Source organism: Fomitopsis serialis (genome assembly GCF_022376445.1).
Source record: "Fomitopsis serialis strain Sig1Antser10 chromosome Unknown B0H18scaffold_16, whole genome shotgun sequence".
Lineage (NCBI taxonomy): Eukaryota > Fungi > Basidiomycota > Agaricomycetes > Polyporales > Fomitopsidaceae > Fomitopsis > Fomitopsis serialis.
This window is the reverse complement of record NW_025954976.1, coordinates 39,293-62,728: the sequence shown is the minus strand read 5'-3', so window position 1 is coordinate 62,728 and position 23,436 is coordinate 39,293. Positions and strand designations below refer to the sequence as shown.

At 57.5% G+C, this 23,436-nt stretch overlaps 13 protein-coding genes and 1 non-coding gene across 14 annotated transcripts; 8 read left to right on the top strand and 6 right to left on the bottom strand.

The window, feature by feature from the left end:
* Window positions 1–112: 112 nt before the first annotated feature.
* B0H18DRAFT_992395 (uncharacterized protein) lies at window positions 113–2,088 on the bottom strand. Its single transcript, XM_048045129.1, has 6 exons — window positions 1,991–2,088; window positions 1,329–1,918; window positions 1,153–1,270; window positions 899–1,099; window positions 575–847; window positions 113–514 (listed from the first exon to the last, which is right to left on the bottom strand). Exons 1-6 carry the CDS (start codon window positions 2,037–2,039, stop codon window positions 216–218), a joined length of 1,530 nt encoding a protein of 509 aa, XP_047896071.1. The 5' UTR covers window positions 2,040–2,088; the 3' UTR covers window positions 113–215.
* Window positions 2,089–2,164: 76 nt separating this feature from the next.
* B0H18DRAFT_128868 (uncharacterized protein) lies at window positions 2,165–3,400 on the top strand. The gene is made up of 4 exons (XM_048036763.1): window positions 2,165–2,557; window positions 2,617–2,709; window positions 2,772–2,861; window positions 2,917–3,400. Exons 1-4 carry the CDS (start codon window positions 2,303–2,305, stop codon window positions 3,085–3,087), a joined length of 609 nt encoding a protein of 202 aa, XP_047896070.1. The 5' UTR covers window positions 2,165–2,302; the 3' UTR covers window positions 3,088–3,400.
* B0H18DRAFT_1116731 (ribosome biogenesis protein BRX1) lies at window positions 3,272–4,397 on the bottom strand (the record flags this gene model as incomplete). Its single annotated transcript, XM_048033478.1, has 5 exons — window positions 3,272–3,426; window positions 3,478–3,613; window positions 3,659–3,760; window positions 3,825–4,114; window positions 4,166–4,397. 5 exons carry the CDS (start codon window positions 4,395–4,397, stop codon window positions 3,272–3,274), a joined length of 915 nt encoding a protein of 304 aa, XP_047896069.1.
* Window positions 4,398–4,589: 192 nt separating this feature from the next.
* B0H18DRAFT_992383 (uncharacterized protein) lies at window positions 4,590–5,920 on the top strand. The gene is made up of 7 exons (XM_048045128.1): window positions 4,590–4,822; window positions 4,864–4,950; window positions 4,997–5,060; window positions 5,115–5,159; window positions 5,221–5,483; window positions 5,513–5,537; window positions 5,591–5,920. Exons 1-7 carry the CDS (start codon window positions 4,653–4,655, stop codon window positions 5,684–5,686), a joined length of 750 nt encoding a protein of 249 aa, XP_047896068.1. The 5' UTR covers window positions 4,590–4,652; the 3' UTR covers window positions 5,687–5,920.
* Window positions 5,921–6,705: 785 nt separating this feature from the next.
* Window positions 6,706–7,141, top strand: B0H18DRAFT_128828 (uncharacterized protein). The gene has a single exon (XM_048036761.1). It carries the CDS (start codon window positions 6,773–6,775, stop codon window positions 7,100–7,102), a length of 330 nt encoding a protein of 109 aa, XP_047896067.1. The 5' UTR covers window positions 6,706–6,772; the 3' UTR covers window positions 7,103–7,141.
* Window positions 7,142–8,223: 1,082 nt separating this feature from the next.
* Window positions 8,224–9,527, bottom strand: B0H18DRAFT_128835 (uncharacterized protein). Its single transcript, XM_048036762.1, has 4 exons — window positions 9,191–9,527; window positions 8,928–9,137; window positions 8,413–8,874; window positions 8,224–8,357 (listed from the first exon to the last, which is right to left on the bottom strand). The coding sequence occupies exons 1-4, from the start codon at window positions 9,359–9,361 to the stop codon at window positions 8,304–8,306; spliced, it is 897 nt and encodes a 298-aa protein (XP_047896066.1). The 5' UTR covers window positions 9,362–9,527; the 3' UTR covers window positions 8,224–8,303.
* A 459-nt stretch (window positions 9,528–9,986) lies between these two features.
* On the top strand, window positions 9,987–10,286 carry B0H18DRAFT_992376 (uncharacterized protein; the record flags this gene model as incomplete). Its single annotated transcript, XM_048045127.1, has 1 exon — window positions 9,987–10,286. A coding segment is annotated over exon 1 (206 nt), but the record flags the coding sequence as incomplete, so codon positions are not given.
* A 492-nt stretch (window positions 10,287–10,778) lies between these two features.
* Window positions 10,779–10,901, top strand: B0H18DRAFT_t63. The gene has a single exon. It is a non-coding gene; the product is annotated as a tRNA-Ser (tRNA).
* A 185-nt stretch (window positions 10,902–11,086) lies between these two features.
* Window positions 11,087–13,042, top strand: B0H18DRAFT_1102955 (uncharacterized protein; the record flags this gene model as incomplete). Its single annotated transcript, XM_048032567.1, has 4 exons — window positions 11,087–11,583; window positions 11,636–11,796; window positions 11,848–12,652; window positions 12,699–13,042. The coding sequence occupies exons 1-4, from the start codon at window positions 11,160–11,162 to the stop codon at window positions 13,040–13,042; spliced, it is 1,734 nt and encodes a 577-aa protein (XP_047896064.1). The 5' UTR covers window positions 11,087–11,159.
* Window positions 13,043–13,240: 198 nt separating this feature from the next.
* Window positions 13,241–14,214, bottom strand: B0H18DRAFT_992374 (uncharacterized protein). Its single transcript, XM_048045126.1, has 3 exons — window positions 14,165–14,214; window positions 14,016–14,108; window positions 13,241–13,956 (listed from the first exon to the last, which is right to left on the bottom strand). The coding sequence occupies exons 1-3, from the start codon at window positions 14,200–14,202 to the stop codon at window positions 13,260–13,262; spliced, it is 828 nt and encodes a 275-aa protein (XP_047896063.1). The 5' UTR covers window positions 14,203–14,214; the 3' UTR covers window positions 13,241–13,259.
* A 305-nt stretch (window positions 14,215–14,519) lies between these two features.
* On the top strand, window positions 14,520–15,307 carry B0H18DRAFT_992371 (uncharacterized protein). The gene is made up of 2 exons (XM_048045125.1): window positions 14,520–14,601; window positions 14,654–15,307. Exon 2 carries the CDS (start codon window positions 14,710–14,712, stop codon window positions 15,226–15,228), a length of 519 nt encoding a protein of 172 aa, XP_047896062.1. The 5' UTR covers window positions 14,520–14,601; window positions 14,654–14,709; the 3' UTR covers window positions 15,229–15,307.
* B0H18DRAFT_930186 (uncharacterized protein) lies at window positions 15,308–17,547 on the bottom strand. Its single transcript, XM_048041705.1, has 3 exons — window positions 17,262–17,547; window positions 16,455–17,201; window positions 15,308–16,403 (listed from the first exon to the last, which is right to left on the bottom strand). The coding sequence occupies exons 1-3, from the start codon at window positions 17,327–17,329 to the stop codon at window positions 15,578–15,580; spliced, it is 1,641 nt and encodes a 546-aa protein (XP_047896061.1). The 5' UTR covers window positions 17,330–17,547; the 3' UTR covers window positions 15,308–15,577.
* Window positions 17,548–18,562: 1,015 nt separating this feature from the next.
* On the bottom strand, window positions 18,563–20,725 carry B0H18DRAFT_992367 (ATP synthase F1 beta subunit). The gene is made up of 6 exons (XM_048045124.1): window positions 20,478–20,725; window positions 19,834–20,397; window positions 19,461–19,779; window positions 19,195–19,405; window positions 19,013–19,135; window positions 18,563–18,959 (listed from the first exon to the last, which is right to left on the bottom strand). The coding sequence occupies exons 1-6, from the start codon at window positions 20,647–20,649 to the stop codon at window positions 18,726–18,728; spliced, it is 1,623 nt and encodes a 540-aa protein (XP_047896060.1). The 5' UTR covers window positions 20,650–20,725; the 3' UTR covers window positions 18,563–18,725.
* Window positions 20,726–21,015: 290 nt separating this feature from the next.
* Window positions 21,016–23,385, top strand: B0H18DRAFT_992366 (Amidophosphoribosyltransferase). Its single transcript, XM_048045123.1, has 7 exons — window positions 21,016–21,183; window positions 21,238–21,462; window positions 21,518–21,603; window positions 21,651–22,035; window positions 22,089–22,312; window positions 22,368–22,492; window positions 22,544–23,385. Coding segments are annotated over exons 1-7 (1,629 nt in total). The 5' UTR covers window positions 21,016–21,182; the 3' UTR covers window positions 23,127–23,385.
* The last annotated feature ends 51 nt before the right edge of the window (window positions 23,386–23,436 follow it).

Genomic DNA, 23,436 nt, shown 5'->3' with positions numbered 1-23,436 from the left:
CGTGGCCTGCGGGTGTGGACAAAGGCAGGGGCTTATAGCGCTAATCCTTAGCACACATCCTAAAATTGTATACAACAGTACAGCAGATAACCCGATCAATAAAGTAGGTGCGAATTATACATCCACATTCTCCTTCCTGCAGAGCGGCATTTAACTTACACATAGAGAGTTCGGAGGTATGATCATTCGTTAATCAATAAGAATCACCTCCCTGTCTACACCCTTGCTCCCTCGTCTTCCTTCAGTTCATCGTCCTCGTCCTCGTCGCCCTCCGGATTGACCGCTTCAGCCATCTTTTCCGTAAGTGTCTTGAGGAATACGGTGAGCTGGTCCCAGGAGAAGAGGAACGGCTCTCTGAAGTAATCGAGCCGCTGGAAAAACTCGGGCTCCTCGCCGGGCAGCGTTTGCGGCGCATACTTGCACTTCCGGATGAGTTCCTTCTTCGACTGTACGGGCTTGCTCGCATCACTGCCGTCCGGATGACCGTACTGTTCGTGCAGAGTGAAGCTCAAGCCTACGAGTGCCAGTTGTTAGACACGATAAGGAATGAGGGTAGGACGTGTCTTGCACTTACTGGCGTTCTCCTCGTTTGAGCCACTGTCACTCTGAGTATGGGTATAGACGCAGGTGAAGTTGTTCTCGTCAAGGCCGAGGAACTGGCTCTTCTCGACTTTCGCCGAAATGATCAGGAGGTTGGTCATATCCTCATAGAGCTTGATGACCGCCGCGTTCCTGGGGTCCCCATCTGACTTGACGGCTGAGCGCACAGGTGCAGCTGTCTGCGACCGAGCAGCTAGTGTCTTGCCCCTCTCGATTTCTTGATTGAGCTCGAACCGTAACTCCGTGACTTGTGTCGCGTGAGCTCAGTGACACAGGGAGATGACTTTGCTTAACGCACATTCCCTCTCCAGGTCTGATATTCGTTTGTCTTTGTCCCCGAGCTGGGCATCCTTTTGTCTGATCACATCCTTCAGCCTTCGAACCTCCTTCTCCGTCGTCTCTTTCTCAGCATCGGCAGCATCACGCGATAGAAAATGAGGTATCTGGGACTTCGTAGAAGAAGAGGCAGCATTTGACAGGTTCTGCCACATCTGCTGGTCTGACGCGTTGTCGTTGACCTTCAGGCTCGCTGGCATTGTGTCCTGTACTCACTTTTCAACATGTTCTCGTACAACGCCAATTGTTCTTGCAACGCCTGCTCAGGCTCAGTGTGTCGTATCTGTAGTGCCTCCTCGAGCTGCTTCGAGTACTGATCCCTCTCATACTTGAGCTATGGTTGATGTGCATCAATATTTTGTCCAATGTTCACAAAGACGGGCAGTATTTACGGTGTCGATCTCTTTACGAAGATCCTCATTGTCCTGCGCTAACTTTGCCTTCTCCCTTGTCACGGCCTCCTGCTCCTTCGTCGACCGATTGGGTCCTGCAGCAGCCCTAGCCGCCTTTGCTGGTGGCCCGCTCCGCACACGCTTTCTAGACGGCTCGTCCCCGTTCTCGTCGGGGCTGTGAGCACCATCCACGTCCATGGCGTCATCTTCATGCGCCGCGTCAGGGTTTAATCTCAGTGGAGGTTGCACTTCAGCCCGCGCCTTGCCTTTCGCCAAGGTAGACTTCGCTTTGTTCGTCGCAGAGGTGTCAGAAGCGCGTCCTGCGGCCTTCTTGGCTGTAGCCCTTGGAGGGTGTACCGCCACAACTTCAACGTCTTCAGCTGCACTTGGTTGAAGTTCGTCCTCGGACGAGTCTATGACGATCTGCTCCGGCTGCTTCCCTTTGGCTGTCCCGTTCGTCCGTTTCGGCGCGTTCTTGATGGTGCTGGGTCTGGAAGATGGTCCTGCAGCGGATTTACTGCCTCCACGTGGACGCCCTGTTGGCTTTGTGGCGAGTACGGGGCGGGCTGGGGTGGTAGGGTTGTAGGTGTCTGGTGATCGAAGGGGCTTTCATCCATATTCAGAAGTTCTCGGACGCGCATGGGGTAATTGAAGGTACATACCAAGTTCGTCGGCGGAGGGAGAGGGGGACGGAGGACGGATGGTTCTCATAACAGAGAGGTTTTGTCAAGGACGGAGCGGGGAGGTGGACGGGGAGGACAAGGTTCCACAGTGGTCAGAACGCGCGGAGGACGCGACTTGACGCGCACGTGCAGCCTCGACGCGTTCGCGGGACCACCGAGGGCTCGACCGTCTCCCGATTAAATATCGCTGCGAGTACCAACCACTGCCAGTCGACTCAGACAATCCACAACATATGCCTCTTTTGTGCCGCCTGCGGACTTGTTGAGCATGACCTCCGTCCTGCGATCCGTATGGCGCGTCTCAACACCGGGTGGGCGTCCTTCTTCGCGTCGTACCGCCAATCATGGCTCTCCAAGTCTGTCTTAGTCCTGGTACAAAGACGAGCACATTCCGGAGCTGTGCCCACTCCACCACAGCTCGAAAAGCTCGAGAACGCCTCCGACAGTGCACAAGCGCGAGCATGGATTGCCAAATTCAAGGCGCAGGAGCTTCCGAAGAGCTTGGTCGAGTTCTCCTTCTCTCGTAGTTCTGGACCAGGCGGACAGGTGAGTCTGGGGGATTGAAATGTCTACTGGAGCATTGAATTTGCCACAATGTGATTTAGAATGTCAACAAAGTGAATACCAAGGCCACCCTACGATGTCCTCTATCAACGTCCTGGATACCTATGTGGGCTCGAGACTACATCAAGCAGACCGTATGTTCTGAGGGCTCTCTCGACCGTACGACAGTGCCTGACTAGCGCGATGAACTGTGAAGCCTTCCTACGTATCGTCTGCGCAGTGCATCCAAATAACGTCGACTGTCTACCGCTCTCAGGCACAAAACGTACAGGACTGCCTGACCAAGGTACGTCCCACCGTCTTCGTTCGTAGCTTCATAGAACCTAACCATTGCCCAACAGCTCCGTACTCTCATCGTCGATGCCGCAACTGCGTCGATCGTCAACGAAGCATCCGAAGAACAGAAAGAGCGCGTACGCGGCTTCCAGCGGGTGGAGAAAGCTAAACGCAGACTTGACAAAGCCAAACGCAGTGAAGTCAAGAGAGGACGTTCGAACGGCTCCTGGGAATAATTCCGCCTTGCCTCGAGGGCAGCAGCACTGCAGCTGCTGGTGATCCCACTCAAATGTGCTGTGTTCCGGAGGACGCCGCTGAAGCATAGAGGACTCGGCGTACGGATAAGGATGGTCCAATGATCCCTCCAGCGAGATGCAGTGGTAACGTCGAAGCAAAGGAAAACAGATGGAAAGCACACTCCTATGCAAAGACCTTTGATACAGCAAGCTCGTCCTCCTCCCGCTTCCGCATCTCCTTCCTCTCCGTCCTTTCGACCTCTGCCGTCTTCCGCTTGCCATACTTGTCGCCCTTCTCCCGCTTGAGTGCGGATCGCACGGCAGACGGTGAGATGAATTCTGCAAGCACGTTAAATCTACATTGGAGACAAGACAACTTGTGGGACGGACCTGGATTGGAATATACCGTTGCTCCGCCGAACGCGCCCTCGAATATCCGGATGGGCGTGAGCACGAAGCGGGGGCCGATCTCGATCATTGACATTTGAGGAGGGCCGTTAGGTTGTAGCGGGTCTTTCTCGATGATCTGTGGGCGGTCAGAGTGACCTGTTTGCGGAGTTGTAGTACACACCTGGAAATTACGGAACCAGATCTTGTCGTCGAGCATGGAGAAGGTCAGGATATGGTCAATGAACGGTTTTGCTTTCCGCGCTTGTGGAGGCACGCCGAAAATCTGTAGGGGCGCCGCAAAGTCAGAACCCCCTTCCTGCGAAACAAGCACTTGGGCGAACACTCACATGCGTGAACACCTCCTTCGTCAACCTCCCCCACTCGCTCTCATCAAACGCTTTGTCAAAGCTGACGATACCCCTGCTCCCCTTCAAGCAGTTGCCCGTCATCTTTAGCTCGTCCATTGTGTGCACGTTCTGGACGTGCATTTTGATGCTCGGCCCGTTCGGTGTCTTCGCTGCCCAGAGGTAGAGGTCCTCGTGCCGGCGCGCCTCGAAGTAGAGCGTGTTGTTGCAGTTGTTGAGGTCTGCAAGTTCGGGAAGGAGCTGCAGGTGGTTCTTAGAGTCAAGTTTTGAGTCTGCGAGGAGTGTCAGTGCGGGGCGCTCTGTAGTGAGGTTGTGAAACGTACCTTTCTTGACGTGCGGCAGGAGGGTTTCAATGTCGTTCATGAGATGCCGCATGCGGTGTGTTATGCCCCGCGAGGACAGCAGCAGGACCCGTTGCTTGTTCTTCATCTTCTTCGGCGCGGGAGCCTGGATCTCCTCGTCTGCGTCCACGAACTCCTCCGCCTTTCGTTTCCCCTTCCCCTTTGCATCGACCTTGGCAGCATTTGCCTTTTGTGTTTTCAGAAGCGAAGCCATGAGAGATAGTCGTTACGGGGACACTGACAAGGCAAAGGAGCGCAGCTGAAGCGATGTAACAATTCTGCGAAGGGATCAAGAAGCAGTGGCATTGGGCGCTTGCATGGGCGCCTCAGGTATTTTTGCCACACATGTGACTGCGTTCGTCGCGTCGCGTCGCGCTGAGTGGCGCGTCCTGCCTTGCGGCGCCCACGTTCTTCTTCTCGACCTACCATCGCATACCCATCTCCTCATCCGACTGTACTCTGCGCTATCATGAACGCTAGATGCACTATCTGTTTCGACCCACTCAATGAGGAGAACACCCCTGTCGCCACTCGCTGCGGGCATCTCTACTGTATGGACTGTGCCACTTTCAACTTCGCACTTCCGGGCGCGACGTGCGCAATATGCAGGAAACCACATTCACTGCATCAGCTGGTTAGGTTATACCCCGATTACGAGAAGCCACAAGCCTCGCGTGCAGAGCAGACTGGCGCCGCGAAACGGAGGAAAGTTCCGGGGACGAGGAGGCTTGGGGCGATCGTACCATTGTCAATGACATGATAGAAAGGTAAGTATCTTTTTACCGTCGTGAATGCTGCCTTATATGTAGCTAGAGCGGAGGATCTCGAGGTGGGCAGCATCCTTGAGCACGAGCCGCGTGTGGAAGTGCGACTCAGAGTACGTCCTTCCCTACGATAGCCTAGGGCAAAGTTATGAACGAGATTGCTTTAGAAGACCATGAAGACCCTCAGGAAGACACTGCAAGTAGCTTGCTCAGTAAGTACTGCGACCTATAATTGCACCCATTTGTGCAACTCATCGGAGACGGCGATAACAGAGGGTGGATAAATCGGAACGCATCGCGCGGGTTGAAAGGGAAGTGCGGCGGTGTGAACGAGACAATGCCACCCTCCGCAACAACTACAAAGAGCAATCTCGACAACGACACCGCGAACGAAGGACGATACAGGCTCAGTTGGATAGGGAACGTGCGGAGGTCCAAACCAAGAACTCCGAGATGCGGGAAAGGGTCGCGAGGCTCAAAAACGATCTAGGATCCGTGAAGGATGAGCTGCAAGAGTGCCAGGAGATCATTGCGAGGTCAATGAGGAGATGAAACTCTGGCGCAGAGATGCTACGAAGTACAAGAAGAAGGTAGTAACCTGAGTGGCGTGCGAATTGACGATGGGCACTAACATCGAGCCCAGTTTTACGCACTGAAAGCGCAGATCACGGCATCGAGGGGACACTCCGACTCGGACGAGTCTCTCGAAATTGTTGCGAGCGGAGCGAACATTCATTGACTGCTACAGGGGGGTCAACGAACGAACTGCGAGTCTCTATGTAACAGTGAACCCATGTGACATGGTTTGATACAGCACTCTTGGACACGCCAGCTCTAAGACACAAGACAGCGCCTGGGAAGGGTTGGTGCAGAGTACGTACGCCGCTTTGGCGGTGTTCTGCCATGCACTCGTCTGTTTCATCATGCCAGTATCAAATCGGAGGTGCTTATGTAGAGGCTAAACAAGTGAGCTGTGCTGGTCGTTTGTCCTCATCCAGGACTGCACGCGGTGCAACTAGCGGCGTGTAAGGTTTGTGTCTGTCCAGCCGCATCCACGCTGACATCACAGATCAGATCGTATCATTGCAGCGTGAGATTTCGCTCGCATTCAAACATAACATGGATTTTGCTCGAAGGCGCGAAGAGGATATACTGCTGACCTGCAGCTCTGTGCCCAAGAGCGACTCCAGTGGCATTAATCGGCGCGTCCAAGCGCAGTTCTCGTCGGGTCGTCGTCCGCCACCACTGAAACCCAACCACTGATAACTCCCCTCGTTCGCGAGCTGTTCAGCCTTGATTGTCATGTCTGTGTTTGTAGCTGCGAGCCGCATCTTGTAAGGACTGCACCCGGGCTCGAGTGCCATACATAGTAGGTACCCTGTGTAGGCTACTAGTAGTAGTGGGCCGCCCAGTCTGATAGTTGCAACTCGGGATACAATTTAACAGGCCACTGTACATCACCTGTACCATGCAACAGCCTGCTCGTCAAAAAGTCTTGCAACCGACGTTAGGGGGCCAAATCCCATCATTTTACATTGACGGGCCATCTGTTGAGACACTGACGGTCCAGTGTCAGTCGACGCGGAGGAGGAGGCACATGACCGCTCTCAGGCGCGTCGCGTTCCGCGCGTCTAACAGGAGAAGCTTTGCTTCGCCGCATCAGCCACCGCCTGGCACGCTGTACTCGATTAATGCCACACCTTGCACCGTGAGGCCCCCTCCATCCTTACTGTCCCTCTCCTCGTTCCCCTCCCCCCTCCTTTCCCGCAGCCATGCACGCGCGCTGCAGTATTGCCAGGACAACCTCGACGAGGCGAATACGCCCATGACCACCCTCTGCGGCCACCTCTATTGCGCCGAGTGCGCCACCTACCAGTTCGCGAACGGCGATGTGTGTGCGATATGCGCACGGCCCGTACGAGCTCGACGCGCTCATCAAGCTCTACCCCGACTACGAACGCGAGCCGGGCGGCCGCCATCGCCACGCGCGCAGGGATCGGGGCGGCGGATGGACAATGAGAGAGCGGCAAGTACGGCGGTGGACGCACTGCACGGGTGCTATGATGTCTTGGAGAGCGAGGATGTGCTGGACTCGCCTGCATTGCGGTCTGCCCTGGAGAGGTATGCCCGTATGTCTGTGGCGGTTCTCAATTGACCTTGCTCAGGACGGATGACCTCGTAGCCGCGTTGGAGGACACTGAGGCTCCGGATATACGGGTGCGCACTAGTACGCCTATCCTGTGTAATCCGTACTCATTAACCCGCATATAGAATCTACTATCGAACATCATGGGGCTCCTTGAAGACATCCGCTCAGTACGTCGTCCAACCCGATCCCTCGCTGCACATCCTCTGAGATCGCGGACAGAGAGCCGCAGACACCCCACGTCTCTCTGGCCTCGAATCCCAACGTGACACCCTCCAGACCATGGCGCGCCGTCTCACCGAGCGCGTCCATGAGCTCCAGCGCGCACGCGACATCGAGCGCGAGGCCGCGGCGACAGAGCTCGCCACCCTTCGCAGGGAGTGGGCCGAGCGCATCGACGACCTGCAGGAGGAGCTGCAAGAATCGACAGCGCTGCTGAATGTCGAACGCGCGAAGGTCGAGCAGAGCAGGGTCGCCATCACGGAGCTCAACGCGGATGCAAAGAAGTGGCAGACACAGGCGTCGAAATACAGGAAGAAGGTGCGCTTCGTATATCGGCACGGCTACTGAACGGTCTGACTGACTGGGCTCGGTCGTGTGTAGCATCATAGCCTTAAGAAGAAACATCTGGCCATGGAGGCTGGCATCCAAGATGTGTTCTTCGGGGGCGATGATTCCCTGGAATTAATCTGAGGCCGTCATCCTCACGATCGTACATTGCTGTCAATCTCGCGACACACTAACATTATACCCACACCCCTCGGCGCCCAGCCCTGACAGTTCTGCATACGTTACTTATTGCACATATTTAGGGAGATCATGTTCGATCAGATGAGCGGGACCGATGCGTCTCATGTCAACCCATGCATTCGACATTGATCGCGATGTTATAGTACCTATTCACATGGAGAACCACCAGGGAGGAGACATACGACGAGACGGAAGGGGTGAGCAGCATGAGAACACAACAGAGCAGCAGCACGAAACGAGACGATCGACACACGACACACGACACGACACACGATTCTCGACAGTCATAGTTCGGCACTAAGTAGGATCGGGGCACGCATACACAGACCCGACGCGAAGAATCTGCACATACAAGGGCCTGCGAGCAATTAAAGATCAAGAGGCGAAAATCGAACGGAGCCGGCCCTGGGTGGGCCGCATTGCGCTTCAGCTGAAGACGATGATTGCTAGCACGGACACTCTAGGCAGGCGATTGCTGAGCTCGGAGTTGTTTTTGCTTCTCTTGCTCGAGTCGCTGTCCCAAACAGTAAGTCAATGCTGCAACACGCATACATCCAGTGAACACATACGTGGTATAGCAATTGCACCGCCATCTGAATGTTAGTCGGCTGGCCAGTAATGACAACCAACCGCTCGCCCTCTCCGCCAGCGGGCGCCGGCGCGCCGTTCATGCCAACGCCCACCGCGCCAGGTTCCATAATCTTGATCTGGCTCGCGCTCATATGCCTGATTTCGTTGATCTTCGCGCCGCCCTTGCCGATGATACACCCGACAAGGTCGTTGGGAATGTAGATCTGCTGGGTCTGGAGCTGCTGCGGGGCGGCGCTGTGCGAGCCGCCCGCGTACGGGTTCGAGTAGCCCGGCACGTATGACGAGCCCTGATACGACGGGGGCCGCCGCGAGTAGCTCGACGGCCTGTAAGACGAGTTGTTGTAGGACGGCATGCGCTCGTTCGCTTCAATGAGGATGTTGCCGATGTAGTAGGTCGCGATGTGGATGGCGTCGGCGACGCCTGACACGCTGAGTACCCGCTAAGTGCACGCGTTAGTCTACGTTCGTTGTTGCGCGCCGTAGCAAAGCGTACCTCTGTTGAACCGGGCAACATGCCCTCGCTTGCATTGAGACGGGCCCCACTTGCATCCTGGATCTCCTTGATCTTCGTTCCGCCCTTGCCAATAACCGAACCCATACGTGAGTTGGGGATCATGAACTTGATAGTGACCGCCCGGCTGCCGGGGACAGAGGCCTTGTCAAATGGCTCGTCGTTGATTCTCCGGACGATTAATCCGAACGCCTGGACGCGCTTCAGTCAGACAAATGCCCGCGGGCGTTGACGAAAGGACCCACCTTGGACACTGCATCCAGCGGGCCACTGACGTTCAGAATGCGCTCTGGGTTGCCTGGGATGCTCTCCGAGACCATGACCCTTGCCCCGCTCTTATCCCGGATCTCGTTCACGTGCGTGCCGGCCTTGCCAATGATGATGGAGGCGTCCTGGGTAACGATCAGGCAGCGCATGTGGATGTTGGCAGCAGGTGGCGCGTTCGGCGCAGACGAGTTGCTGGGGCCGCAGATGTGGTTGCGGAGCTGCTGTCCTCGCGCTTGGCATCTCCAGAGGCCATGTCGGAGGTGGCCTTGTCGGATGGCTGGGTGGGCGAGGGCGTGGACGCCGTGGTGTCGGCGGGGACGTGCTTCATGTCGACGTCAGTCGAGAGGGCGGCGGCGCGGGCAGAGCCATGGACGAGGTGTGAGTCATCGAAGGATGAGGGAGCGCCTGTGTTGGCACGCTTGTACTGCTTCTGCTGGTCGTTGAGGGCATCGGAGGGCGAACGGGAGCGCTTGCGGGTGTTGTCAGCTTCTGGCATGGTGAAGGTGGATTCAGTGTCTTTCAGCGGCCGCACACGGCGGTGGGGAGGCTTGTGGGGGAGGGGCACGGGGAGGAGCTTGGGACAGGAGGTCGGGCGATGGAGGCTCTGAAGGGAAGGCAGCGGGGGTGGTGAGGGGAACGTGGGAGGGGAGGAGACACTGCGCTGGGTGCGGAAGACATACCTTGGACGCTGCGGGCGACGATGAGCGGGGATGCGAGCTCGGCGGGGGCGACGACGGGGACGACGATGGGAGGGTGACGGTCGCTGCGCGGTCTTACTCGAGGATAGGCGCCGAGTTGTTGGGGCTTATGAGGCCAAATCGGTTGCGACCGGCCAGATTTGATCCTGATTGGCCTTCTCGCTTCGTCCCACGTCCCCTGCACTGCAACCCACCCTCAGCCCACCGTCCACGCTCTGCACACGTCCACTCTATATCCACCCTCCCGCATGTCCGCCTCTTGCCCACTGATCGATGTCACTGTGGCGGTGTGAACGTGCGCAATCCCTGGAATAATTGCGACTGATCTAAGGGACTTGTTTCGCGCTGCTTAACCTTCGAATTCCATGATACCACCCAGTCGCCATGCACCATGTATTGCACTAGGCTGCTTTCCCGTAGCAGTAACTGGCCCTCATGTAGAAACATAGTGGAGCCCTTATTCATGATCTCAATACGTGACGGTTAATGTCGTTTGTCTTATTATCATCGCTGAGACGACTAGTCAAGTAACCACAATGTGCTTGATGGTGAGTTAGGTCCAATGTTTGAGTACTTATGACAGTGACGCAGAAATCGGCTAGTCAGTGGGACCCACAAGCCGGCGTGAATGACAGTCAGGTGGTTGTTGAGATGAAGTTTTAAAGCCATGTGCATGCTGTACTTACTACTACTTACGTGGTACAGCTGTAGTGGTTATCCGCACGAACTGTAGTGGCCACCGGCCACCCCCGAAGATCATGTCCACAAAGTAGATTACGTTCGCTTCACTCACAATCGATGAAGCGGCCTCTTCGGATCTTAGATTTCTTGACCAGGAACTTGAAATACAGAGAGGACATACCGGTAAGGCGCCATAGCCAAGTGGTTACGGCGACAGATTAGAATCAGCTCTGGTTTATCCTGCAAAGGGCCCAGAAATCCATCCATCTGTTCCTCTTTGAGGGCGCAGGTTCGAATCCTGCTGGCGTCGCTTTTGCATGATCTTTTGAATGAGCTCGCTCAGAGGGTGCAGAGGAATGCGATGTTACGCTGTGGAAGCGGAGAGGGGCCTGCGCGGCTTTGACGGGCGTTCAGTAGAATTTGCTACCAAATAAGGCAATAGACGCACCGGTGGCTCGACGCGTCGAGGCCGGTGGCTGCAGCGCGCTTGCGTGGGCGGAGCGGGAGCCTCGCGAGTGCTGCTCTCCGCTGCCTGCCATCCCTCCTCCTCCTCGTCGCCCTCGCCAACATGCCAGGTCTACTCCCGACCGTAGAGCAGATTGAGGACTACATGCAGTCGATCGAAGAGCTGCTCTTCTCTTCTCTGCAAGCGGCGACTCCTGATCTTCCCCGGGTCAACGAAGCGATCCATCGTCTGTGGGAGGACGTCTCGCGCTTCGGCCCTCAGTCGCTCCCGCCTCTTCCTGATCTCCACATCCCTGGACTTGGTGCGTTCGAGGTCCCGCCGCCTCCGCCGCCTCCACCACCCCCGCCGTCGCAGTCGTTCCTTCGGCACACAGCGCACTGGGTTGCAGATCACCCTTGGACTACAGCTGGGATCACGTTCGGAGCAGTCGGTGCAGGTTTGCTAGTCGGCTATGGCTACTACCACGCCGGCTCGACAACAGTGAGGGTGAGGGCGTCCGCGAGCTCGGACCGTAGACAAGTCGTCGGTGAGTACACGAGGCGCGACATGCATGCCATTATGCTGATATCCCATCGCAGTGGTCCTCGGTGGAGACTCTCCTTCGGGACTGCCTCTCATCCTCGAGCTCGAGAAGAAGGGTTTTGTTGTCATTACTAGCGTATCGACTCCCGAGGCTGTCGCGGATATTGAACGGAACTGCCATGGGTATGTGCGCGCACTGGTGCTTGATCCATCCGAGGTGCGTACTCAGTAACCGTCGATTCCATTGTCTTACACTGCACTCGCGTAGCCCGAAACGATCCCCTACTTTCTCCGCTCCCTCTCGTCGACGCTCTCGCGCCGCTTCCCCATCACCGCCGCCGGCGACCCACACGCCTCGCCTTCCCACCACCTGCACGTTCACTCCGTCATCTCTCTCCTCACACTCCCTTCCCCCTCCGTCGCCCCTCCCCCAGCACCCCTGGAACACCTCTCCCTGCAAGACGCGTATTCCACCTACCTGACCGCGACGCACATCACGCCGCTGCAGATCATCCAGGCGCTGCTGCCCCTCCTCCGGGCGAACCCTGCACGCGCACGCGATGCCTTCGCGAACAACCTCGGCAAGAAGAGCATCGTCGTGTGCCTGCCTGCGATCGACGCGCGGGTCGGGCTTCCGTTCGCGGGCGCGCAGGCGATGAGCGCCGCGGCGACGCTCCGTGCGATGGAAGTGCTCCGGAGGGAGGTCAAGATGGCCGCGCTGACGGACGCGAGCGCTAGCATGAAGAACATCAAAGTTGTCGTTGTCGATGTGGGAGCAATCGGCGTCGCTCCTGCCAGCGAGCCGGTCCAAGATGTCCGTAAGAGTGTGCAGGAGTGGACGCCTAGCGAGAAGGTTGCGTATGGGACGGCGTTCGAGGCTGTTGTCGAGGAGGGTATGCACTACAGTGTGCACAGGAAGCCGACGGACGTCTCGGTGTTTGTGAACACTATCGTAGATGTCGTGGGCGGTGGAAGGAAGAGCGGCAAGTCCGCGATCAACGCTATGGTCCACTTGAGCATGGCCCGCATTCGTGACTTCATTCGCGGCGACAGGGTCGTTGTCGGTGCTGGTGGTAAGCATCTTTACCGGTTCTCTTTTGTGCTCTTACTGATCCACAGGAACAGCGAGGACCTACGCCTTGGCATCGTACCTCCCCGGCGTGCTCCTGGATACCATCCTAAACATCCCGCACTTCCTCATCTCGATCCGGAACGCGCTGCTTCCCATTCAGCCACATGTCATTCTGCCTCAGTCTACCTACACTCCGCCTGTCCCTCCCACGGCGTCTGTTGCCCCTACCACTGCACCGCCTGCCGAATCGCAGCTGCCTGCCCAGGAGCAAGCTGTGGATTCTGACCCCGAGCAACATGACAATGCTTCTGAGACGGGCTCCGAGGCGGACGTGGAGAGTAATGCTGGGTCTGGAGTGGGCGAGTCGTGGATCAGCGTGAAGGACGAGTGATCCCATGCTGCGCCACGTCTACATAGGTTCTAATGACATCGCCATGGATAGAGGCTCTGCTCCATATTGGTTTTCCGCCCGAGTAAGTTGTATTCATTAGTGTGCTTCCTGCTTCAGATCTCTGTTGTACAACGATTAACTGCGGCGCGATGTATGTACAAAATCCTAGTGTATAATGTATATGACGGACTACCTCTTCCTCCGCTCATCCTTGAACTCATGCATCTATCGCGCTATGCGGCGGTGACCCCTGGTCCACTTGGCCCCTCCCTCTCTGCAGCCACATGACCGTCTTGCCCACCCGACGCCAGGCCCGTCGACGTTTCCGAGACCCATTCTGCTCTTTATCGTGAAGAACCGCATAAGGTATACGATTGAACCACACCACGCATCGCAGATTCCTCAGCCCTCTGTGCTGTGCGGCCTGCACGCGTTCCGCGAACAGCCGGCGCATCTCCCGCCGATGCAGCCCCTCCGCCTTCTTCAACGCAAGGAGCTGGTCCGTGAGCGTCTTCTTCCTGCCGCTCACCTCGTACTTGTCGAAGTACATGACGGTGCGCCGTTCCGGCTGGAGCTCGAGCCAGTGCAGCCGCGCGTCGTGCGCGTCGCTCATCGCGCCCGCAGAGAGGGAGCCTAAGCGTGGTTCGCCGCTGCTCGGGTCGTAGGTGATGCCGGCGTCTCTGAGGCGTGCCAGCGCGCCGTCAAGCGAACGCTGCCTCTTCCACGCGGACGAGTGAGGACGGAACTTGACGGTGGAACCACTCTGGTTTGCATGGGCTGTGAGCCAGGAGTCACAGGCTGCGATGGCGGAGGTGTAGTGATCTTCCATGTCTCGGTAGAGGGCGACGGTGCGGTCATTTTTCAGTCGATGCGCAGTCATGTATAACCCCATCTGTGCGGTGTCGATGGGGCTTCTAGGGAAACAGTGAGCTGACTCGGAGAGGAAGCCAGCTGCGCATGGATCGCGGCTCACAAGATAGTTTTCTGGGTCGATGACGACTTAGATGTAGTCTTGATGGATTTGGCGATCTTCGCCCAATGTGAGCAGCTCGACTGGCTCGTAGAACTGTGGTGAGGCGGGGTCAGCTTGTCTGTCGTGTTGCAAATGGCTGCCCAACTTGCCTACTAGCACGCATGTTGAGACAACAGAGCGGGAGCATCTTGCGAGTGACCACATAAGTAGGCCACCGGCTTCGAATGCGCACCTATTGTCGGTGCGCACTGGCATTGTAGAATACGTTGCCATGTCGGATTGTCACGGTCGGGTGGATACCGATGATCACCCTGTCCACACAAGAAAACGATAGCAGCAGAAGGGACGTGATGGCCTCTAATGAGATCTTGTGCTTGACCGTGGTAGCACAGTCACTGTTTGAGGGATCCCGAGAGTATTGTTCCCCGACATTCGCAGGGGAACAATACAGCCTGCATACGGAACATCGAGGCCTTGAGAGGTCAACAACCTGCATCAACGGAGACCGGCGGCAGCCGGTTTCACAAAGACAACGAGCAGAGGCAGAAGAAGGACCTTTGTAGTTGTTCGCGCACAAGCATCACGGGTACGCCGCTTGCCCAGACCGAGCCTCGCTTCGCCTGACCTCTGGCTGGCAGGGATCTCGCTGTGGCTCGTCCCGACGCCCAAGCAGACCGCCCTCCTCAAGCGTGTCATGGCGATCAAGCGTAGCTCGCCCAACTCGCCCTCCTCCTTCCCCGACTTCCACCCGCACATCACGCTCGCCACCACGCCCACCGCGTCCGGGCTCAAGGAGGCCGTCCCCGCGCACCAGCCCGCGATCCGCGCCAAGATCCAGTCCGTCGACGTCGGCGAGAAGTACTTCATGTCGGTGTACGCTAGGGTCTTCGACGTGGACGCGCTCGCGGCGCTGCGTGCGCATCTCCGGGGTCGTCTGGGCGAGGGCGCGGTCCCGCCGATCCCGCATGTGTCGTTGTACTATATCGACAATGCGGATGCGGAGGAACGCGAGCGGGTGAGGGAGGAGCTGAAGAGTCAGGGACGGGTGTTAGAGCGCGCGGACGGCGTCGCATTGGATTGCTCGGAGGACCCAGGGAACGCGAGTGACGCGAGTGAGGTGCTCGAGGGCATTGACGGTGAAGAAATATGGATCATTCAGTGCAACGGTCCTGTACCAGGGTGGGAGGTGCTCGATAAGATACAACTCAGATGAAGGTCCTGGACGCGGAAGGCTCAGGCGTTGTACGATTAAGAGGGATTCAATGACATGACGGTCTTTATACACGAGATCAACGAGTCAACTGGAACGCTAAGTGTCATATCGGTCATGCGATGGGCAAGTATGGCTACAGGTATGTCAAGGCGGATGGATGCTACAGAGTCATGGAGATGTAACCGGAACGAGTGAAGCAGAGGCGCTAGCGCATCGAAAGCAGAAACGGGGCAGTGAGAGCAACAGAAGAGCGAACGAGCAACGAGAGGCACGAGAGGTCGAAGGTCGAATTCTACAGGCGAAGGTGCGTTGGGAGGAGGATGCAGCCGATGGCAACTATGCGCAACTTTCATGCCCTGGAGTACCCAGGAAGCGCAGCTTCCGAGTAGTCCAGCATGTTATTGCTCGAAGAGCTTGGGCCCGGGGCAAGTAGCAGGTCGAGGCTCGTTACGGAAGACGTCGGTGAAGCGGCCGGGGATGAACGTGGACTGTACGCCGGAAGCGGCACAGAATAGTCGATCTTGCGGTCCCCGTTCGCGTCGAAAAGCTGCGAGTACGCCGGGAGGGATGGTGCATACGGTAGGCTCGCCATCGGGAATAGCGCCGCGAACAACGAACCCTGCGGCTCATCCATCGAGGGTACTTGTGCGTGACTCGAAAGGTAGCCCAGCGTGGTCGGCTCAGGCGCGTTGCGCTGGATGCGCGCGAAGCGCAGCGGGACGCTGAACTGCAGCACCTCCGTCGCGCGCTCTGGCTCTTCCTCCCCGCCCTCCGACAAGTCGTATGTGCACGTCATCTTGACATGCAGCATATGGCTCACGACGAAGAGCGGGCTCATTCCCGTCTCGCGAAGGCGGCGCGTACCGGTCTTGGAGCTCCGGCGCGTGTTATCGACGGGGATGTGCGTGCGGAGCGAGAACCACGTCGATGCGTTCTCGGGCGCCGCGTCGTCCTTGAAGACGTAGCCGTCGCCGGCGAGAGCGAATTGGCCGAAGGAGTCCCTGGGGAGGAGCGACCGGGTGTCAGTGAGGCTGTGATGTGACGGAGGGACGTCTGCCAAGCCGACGTCGTAGTAAGCGTGAGCGGCGTTGGGGTCGCGCAGAGGTCTGCACGGAGGCTGTTCCGAGGCCGGAGGGACGGGAAAGAGCGTCTTGTACAGCGAAGAGGGCTCCGAGCTGTGCGCATATAGTCAGCTTCCTTTCAGACTCAGGGCGAGGGGTACATACCGACACTGTTCCGACTGCTCGACATCAGCAGAGAAATCGGTCAAGCGAACGCGTTTGCATTCTGCGTCCGGGAGATCTTGCATGCGGAGACGCATACAAAGAGGGAACGACGAGTCCTCAACGTCGGCGTAAGTTGGTACTGAGATGACCGCGCGTAGTTTCGACATAACATGAAGAGGAAACTTGGATGCAAGCTCTACATCAGCCCGAGGCTCTGCCTGGACGCTATAGTCAACGGTAGGGCGACTGTTCTCCCCGGAGACGTTGATGTAGCGGTTCACAGTAACGGGGCACCTGGGCGCGGAGACGACACGAGAACGCGAGCGGAACGACGAACAGCAAGCCGAGAACCACGAACGATTTGCGTCGTCGTCGACAGTGAGGAACTTGGCCGACGCGTAGAGCGCATAGCGGGTGCCGGCTTCGCCCCGGTGGTCACCATAGACTGCAGATGCCGGAAGCCAGCCAGGAGCGACCAGGTTGTATGCGACGCTCCAGACGCAGGGCTTGTCGTCCTCTTCATGCCCTTCGTTGCTCAATTCGATGGTCTGCCCAGCGAGAAGCTCATTCGAGAGACTGCAGACGCGGAACGGGACATAGCCGGTGTCCTCGGTGATCAGTTCGCACTGGCCCTCAAACACCATGGTGAGAGACTGCAGTACGATGCGGACGGGTTTGCGACGTTCGAAGAAGGTGAATGGGGACGAAACGGAGATGACAATGTCTCCGGAAAGCGAATACGCGGTGCTGCAGCAGAAGGCTACGCGTGAGCTGCATATCCTCGACATGACCACACAGAAGACTCACGACTTGTCCGGCTCGCCGTACATATCCAGCGAGGCCGAGTGTGGCTGGATCTCTATCGATACAGACATGTCGTTAGTGGCGTGAAATCAGAGGCGTTGGGTATTCGAGCGGCGGCTGAGGTGGTAGGAGCTCGGGGCATGGAGGACGAGGCGGACGTGTTATATACGCCTGGCGCGCCGCTTAGCGCATGTCTACCATGCTGTCCAGGATAATGGGACGGGAGATGGGGCCTGGCGATGAAAGGAGACGCCTGCTTTGGCCCTCCTTTTGTCCCGTGGCCTTTGTGCTCCCAATCGAGTACAAGGCGTGGCCGCGCTTGTTCACCGCTTCATCAAAATTGCCCTTTATGGGACCTTAGTCAGCCACTTCGACCGCCTGCCGATCGCCGTCGATCGCAGTACTACATACGGCGCTATAAGTTCTACGTAACGTAGTGAGTGCATCGATGAGCTTTCTGTCACGTAGCCCAGAGCCTCTGTATGCGCTGTCGTCAATTTTCACCGATACGGCCATGAACGGCGAGCCAAGGTACTACTACAGGCATCCCACGTCAAATGGGTCACCAAGTAGCGCTCCGAGTGGCAAAGCGAGTTTGTCATACTCTGCGTACCACTCAGACACTTGGGCCGCGTACACTGGCCGCGATGTTCAGGCATGCGAGGTCGCTGCTCGATACAGGCCGGATAGCTCGAGTTGCTATTGCGACGCAGTGGCAGCGGTGCCACCCAGTGGCGCATCACTTTCCAAAAACGGCAGATTTGGACGCTAGACTACTACATTAGGAAGTGACCCATCGGACGTTGGTGACCCATTTGACGTGGGATGCCTGTAGTCAAGCTTTCAAGACTCCAGCCACACACCACTGTATGGAGCACTGCTTCGTAGCGACTATGAATCTGATCATTGGAACTTTTTTGAACTATACATGCATACCCGCTACACGGCCTATTGACACAATGCCCGTCACGCCAATCGGCAACCCCTACGCGACGCCGTATACGACCAACTCATCCACGCCCGATGTACTGAATTGCGCCACATTTTCCGACCACCCTCGTACGCGCGCACGCTCGTGAACGCGTACCTGTTAACCGCGAACAGCTCCGGTTCCGCCGAAAGGCCTGACGAGCCGGGCACGTTCGATATCGCGCGAGTCATGGAACGTGTTGAACGCAGCGCTATTCGGGCAGCCTACATGGAATGCGGCTCGCTGGCAGTCGTGTCTCCACATCAGGGTGAGGAACGCTAGCCGTGCTGGTAGTCAGCCCCAGCGGCGAGACTTACCATACCGAAATCACACAGCAGCATACGACGGTATTCATATTCGCGCATGACGTTAGCTCAACATTGCAGAAGATGATATACTTTTTATTGGCACTGCAGCTCTAAACTAAAATGCAACTCCAGTCCACCGAGCCACATCCATAGCACAGCTCACGTCACGCCGTCGACTGCCACGACCGATTATGACTCGCCCATCTCCTTCGCGAGCTGCTCGGCCTTGGTCTTCACGTCCTCGATCGTGCCAACCATGTAGAACGCAGACTCCGGGAGCGAGTCGTGATTGCCGGAGAGGATCTCCTTGAACGACCGGACGGTGTCCTTGAGCGACACGAGCTTGCCCTCGAAACCGGTGAAGACCTGCGCGACCTGGAAGGGCTGCGACATGAAACGCTGGATCTTACGAGCACGCTCGACCTGTAGAACGCTCCTTAGGTACGTGTACTGAGGCAGCACGGCAGAAAACGTACGGTCAGCTTGTCCTCCTCGGACAACTCGTCCATACCCAGGATAGCAATGATATCCTGGAGCGACTTGTAATCCTGAAGGATCTTCTGCACGGCAGTCGCGACATCGTAGTGCTCCTGGCCGACCTGTTATAGAGCACCCACGTGTGAGACATCATTCAACGACATCACAGGTGAGCACTTACGATACGGGGGTCGAGCATACGGGACTTTGAGTCGAGGGGGTCGACGGCGGGGTAGATACCGAGCTCAGCGATCTGACGCGACAACACAGTCGTGGCATCCAAGTGAGCGAAAGTTGTAGCCGGAGCAGGATCCGTCAAATCATCGGCGGGCACGTAGACGGCCTGCACAGACGTGATGGAACCCTTCTTGGTGGTGGTAATACGCTCCTGCCTGTGGACAACGGTCGTCAACACTGAGAAGGATGAATACTGTGAGGTGCACTAACATGCCACCCATGTCCGTCGAGAGCGTAGGCTGATAACCGACGGCAGACGGGATACGACCGAGCAAAGCAGACACCTCCGAACCGGCCTGGGTGAAACGGAAGATGTTGTCGATGAACAGGAGCACGTCCTGGCCCTCCTCGTCACGGAAGTACTCCGCGATGGTCAGACCAGTGAGCGCAACACGGGCACGGGCACCGGGCGGCTCGTTCATCTGACCGAACACCAGGGCGACCTTGGAGTCACCGTCAAGGTTGATGACACCCGTCTCAATCATCTCGTGGTACAAGTCGTTACCCTCACGCGTACGCTCGCCGACACCTAAAACATCAAATTAAAAAATATCGGGGATAGTGCGGAAGAACTCGGACGTACCGCAGAAGATAGAGAAACCACCGTGCGCTTTCGCGACGTTGTTAATGAGCTCCTGAATCAGGACGGTCTTGCCGACACCAGCACCACCGAAAAGACCGATCTTCCCACCACGAGCGTAAGGCGCAAGCAGATCAACGACCTTGATACCAGTCTCCAGGACTTCCGCAGTCGTAGACTGATCCACGAACGGCGGAGGGTCGGCGTGAATGGGAGACAACTTGACACCCTTGATAGGACCCCGCTCGTCAATGGGCTCGCCGATGACGTTCATGATACGGCCGAGCGTCGCGGTACCGACGGGGATCTTGATGGGCGCACCCGTGTCGACTACTTTCTGGCCACGGACGAGACCCTCGGTACCGTCCATGGCAATGGTACGGACCGAGTTCTCACCCAAGTGCGCGGCGACTTCGAGGACGAGACGACCGCCGTGGAAGTCAACAACCTCAAGCGCGTTCAAGATGGGGGGAAGGTTCTCCGTCTCGAACTGCACGTCGACGACGGCGCCAATAACGGTCTTGACATGACCGCTGACGCCCGTTGCCTCCGTGGCATATGAGCGAGCTGCAAACCCACAAAAAAAAGATAGAGCATTCAAGAAATGAGTGAACAGACTCCCGACACGCCGAGAAATGTGCACTGACTGGACTGCGCTGGCGCGCGGGGAGCACGAGCCTGCGCGCGTTGTGACGAGGGTGCGTGGGCGACGCGGGCCGCGATGGCAGGGACTGCAGCGGTGGAGAAGAACGCGTTGGTCTTCTTTGCGCTGTTCAGCGCCCTGCGGGAGAGACGGTGTACGCCGCGCGAGGTGAGCATGGTCGACGACGTGGACGATGAAGAGGTGGAATGACGAGGCAGGCCGACGCCCACATAAACTTCATTTCAGGCTCCGCTACCCCCCGTACCGGCTTCCTCCGAGAGCGACCGCCTCAACATTCCGTGCGCCGTCCCACGCCCCTTGGTTTGCTGGCACACCATGCGCGCGCACGCTCTATCCGTTGCCCGTTTGCTCGCAGCATCTGGCAAAGGGGCTGCAACCCGCCGCGACTGCTATTTTTCTGCCCCCACGCAGGAGGGCACGGCGGCCGGACATTCGAAGCGGAGACGGGCGGAGACCACGGGCACCGGGTGCGCGTCGCGACGCGTCCGGGAGACGAGAGCCGCCCATTGCCGACGGTGGCCGGACCGTGCACCAGGACTGCCAAAAAATTCGGCAGAGTCGAGCAGCCAGAGTCCTTGTCTGAGAGGGAGATGCCTTCACGCACGTTTGTCTCCTCGCACGCCCGCGCGACGCGCCCCGCCCTTTAGACTTTCCTCGCTGCTCAGCCAGCCATTCACCCGAGCCCGAAAGTGAGTGCAAGTGCTCGCCCCCGGCATGCTCATGGATGCGAGCGATCTTCCCAGTGTGTGGCATTATGGGACTCATTCTCCACGACGCCAGCCAGGAGGCGGCACCAGAGATCTGCGAGGGCCTGGCACTCCTCCAGCATCGCGGTCAAGATGCGTGCGGCATCGTCACTTGCGGGCCCAAGGGACGTTTCTACCAGTGCAAAGCAAACGGGATGGTCAGAGACGTCTTCGATGCTCACGCGCTTTCCACCTTGTACGGCTGGATGGGCGTTGGACACGGTGGGTGATGCTCTCCAGATGCAGTGATCTCTGACTGAGTCATTTGCGTGTGTAGTGCGGTACCCGACTGCAGGCAGCTCTCACCACGCAGAGGCGCAGCCGTTCTATGTGAACTCGCCGTACGGCATCGTTTTTGCCCATGTAAGCCCACTCTTCTGCTAGCTGCGCATCAGCTTACCCTCGACCAGAACGGCAACCTCATCAACACGCAGTCTCTCCTCCAATTCATGGACGCCACCGCCCACAGGCACATCAACACCACGTCCGACTCGGAGCTCCTCCTCAACGTCTTTGCCGACAACCTACAGAAGACAGGAAAGTTCCGTATCAATGAAGAGGATATCTTCACCGCGATCGGTAGCCTGATGGAGCAGTGTAAGGGCGCGTATGCCTGTGTAGCGATGCTCGCGGGTTTCGGCATCATCGCCTTCAGAGACCCGAATGGCATTCGGCCTGTAGGCATGGCCTCGCGCAAGGCGTTTGGCAGCGCCACGGGCAAGGACTACATGTTTGCAAGCGAGAGTGTAGTTGCGGACGCGAGTGGTTTTGGCGATTGGGAGGATGTCAGGCCAGGTGAGCGTCTCACGCCTCGGACATGGGCCGGGCGGCGCTGAGGCAGTATACAGGCGAAGCGGTTATCATTACACGCAACAGCGTCAGCCGCAGGATTGTCGGCAAGGCGGCGACGTTCGCACCGGACATCTTCGAGTACGTCTACTTCGCCCGCCCGGATTCGGTGTTAGACGGGATAAGTGTCTACCGGAGCCGGATGGCGATGGGCGACGCGCTTGCCGCGGAGGTGCAGCGCGTGCTCACCGAAAGGGGCCTGTCGGTCGACGTCGTCATTCCCGTAAGTGCCGCGGTGCGCTGCCGCGAGTTAAAGCGGCTGAAGGCTGTGTTATCAGGTTCCGGACACGTCAAGAGTGGCGGCGTTGAACTTGGCGCAGAAACTTAATCTGCCCTACCGAGAAGGTTTCATTAAAAACCGATATGTTGGGCGCACGTTTATTATGCCCGGACAGCAGATGAGGTAGGTCTGCGTCGATGTAGCTATGTCGCATATCTGACCTGGGTCCAATAGGAAGAAAAACGTGCGGCGGAAGCTGAACGCGATGGCGCTCGAGTTTGCGAACAAGAATGTACTGATCGTCGACGACTCGATCGTGCGGGGTACAACCTCGAAGGAGATCATCCAGATGGCCAAGGACGTCGGCGCGAAGAAGGTCATCGTCGCGTCTTGTGCCCCACCTATCCGCTACTCGAACGTCTACGGCATCGACATGCCGTCCCGCGTCGAACTCGTCGCCCACAATCGGTCGCTGGACGCCATTGCGGAGACGATCGGCGCGGACCTTGTCATCTTCCAGACACTGCCCGACCTTATCGAGGCCGTGCGGCAGTTCAACCCGTCAATTCCGCAGTTTGACTGCTCCGTGTTCACTGGCGAGTACGTGACTGGCGGTGTCGACGAGGAGTATCTGTCCATGTTGGAGAAGATCCGATCTGACAACGCAAAGAGCAAGACCCTGAGCGCCGAGGCGAATGGCCACGCGGGCGGTGCGGATATGGTTCAGGAGCGCAGTGAGCTCGCCCTCGGGTGCAGCGGGCCAATGAACGGGGCAGATGATACAATAGGTTTGCATAATAGCTGGAAGTTGGGCTAATGGTGTCTTGGCTAGCTACGTAGGGAGTCAGAAGGCCGCAAATATTGTATCCGTGCTGTGTGTACTGCGTAATGCTGTACATGTAGATCTTGTGTCCCTTCCTGCGGCCTTCCTGGGTCTTTGCTGGGTATGGATCCGTGAGCCTATCAAGAGACTTGGCCAGGACGTTGTCTTCGCCAAGGTGGATCACCGTCTCTCCAATTTTAATTGGCCCCAAGTTAGCTCTTACGGCTACCGTGGCGCAATGGTAGCACATCACCTTACGACAAGGCGGATCATCGACACGCAGTATATATATATACTTAATGGC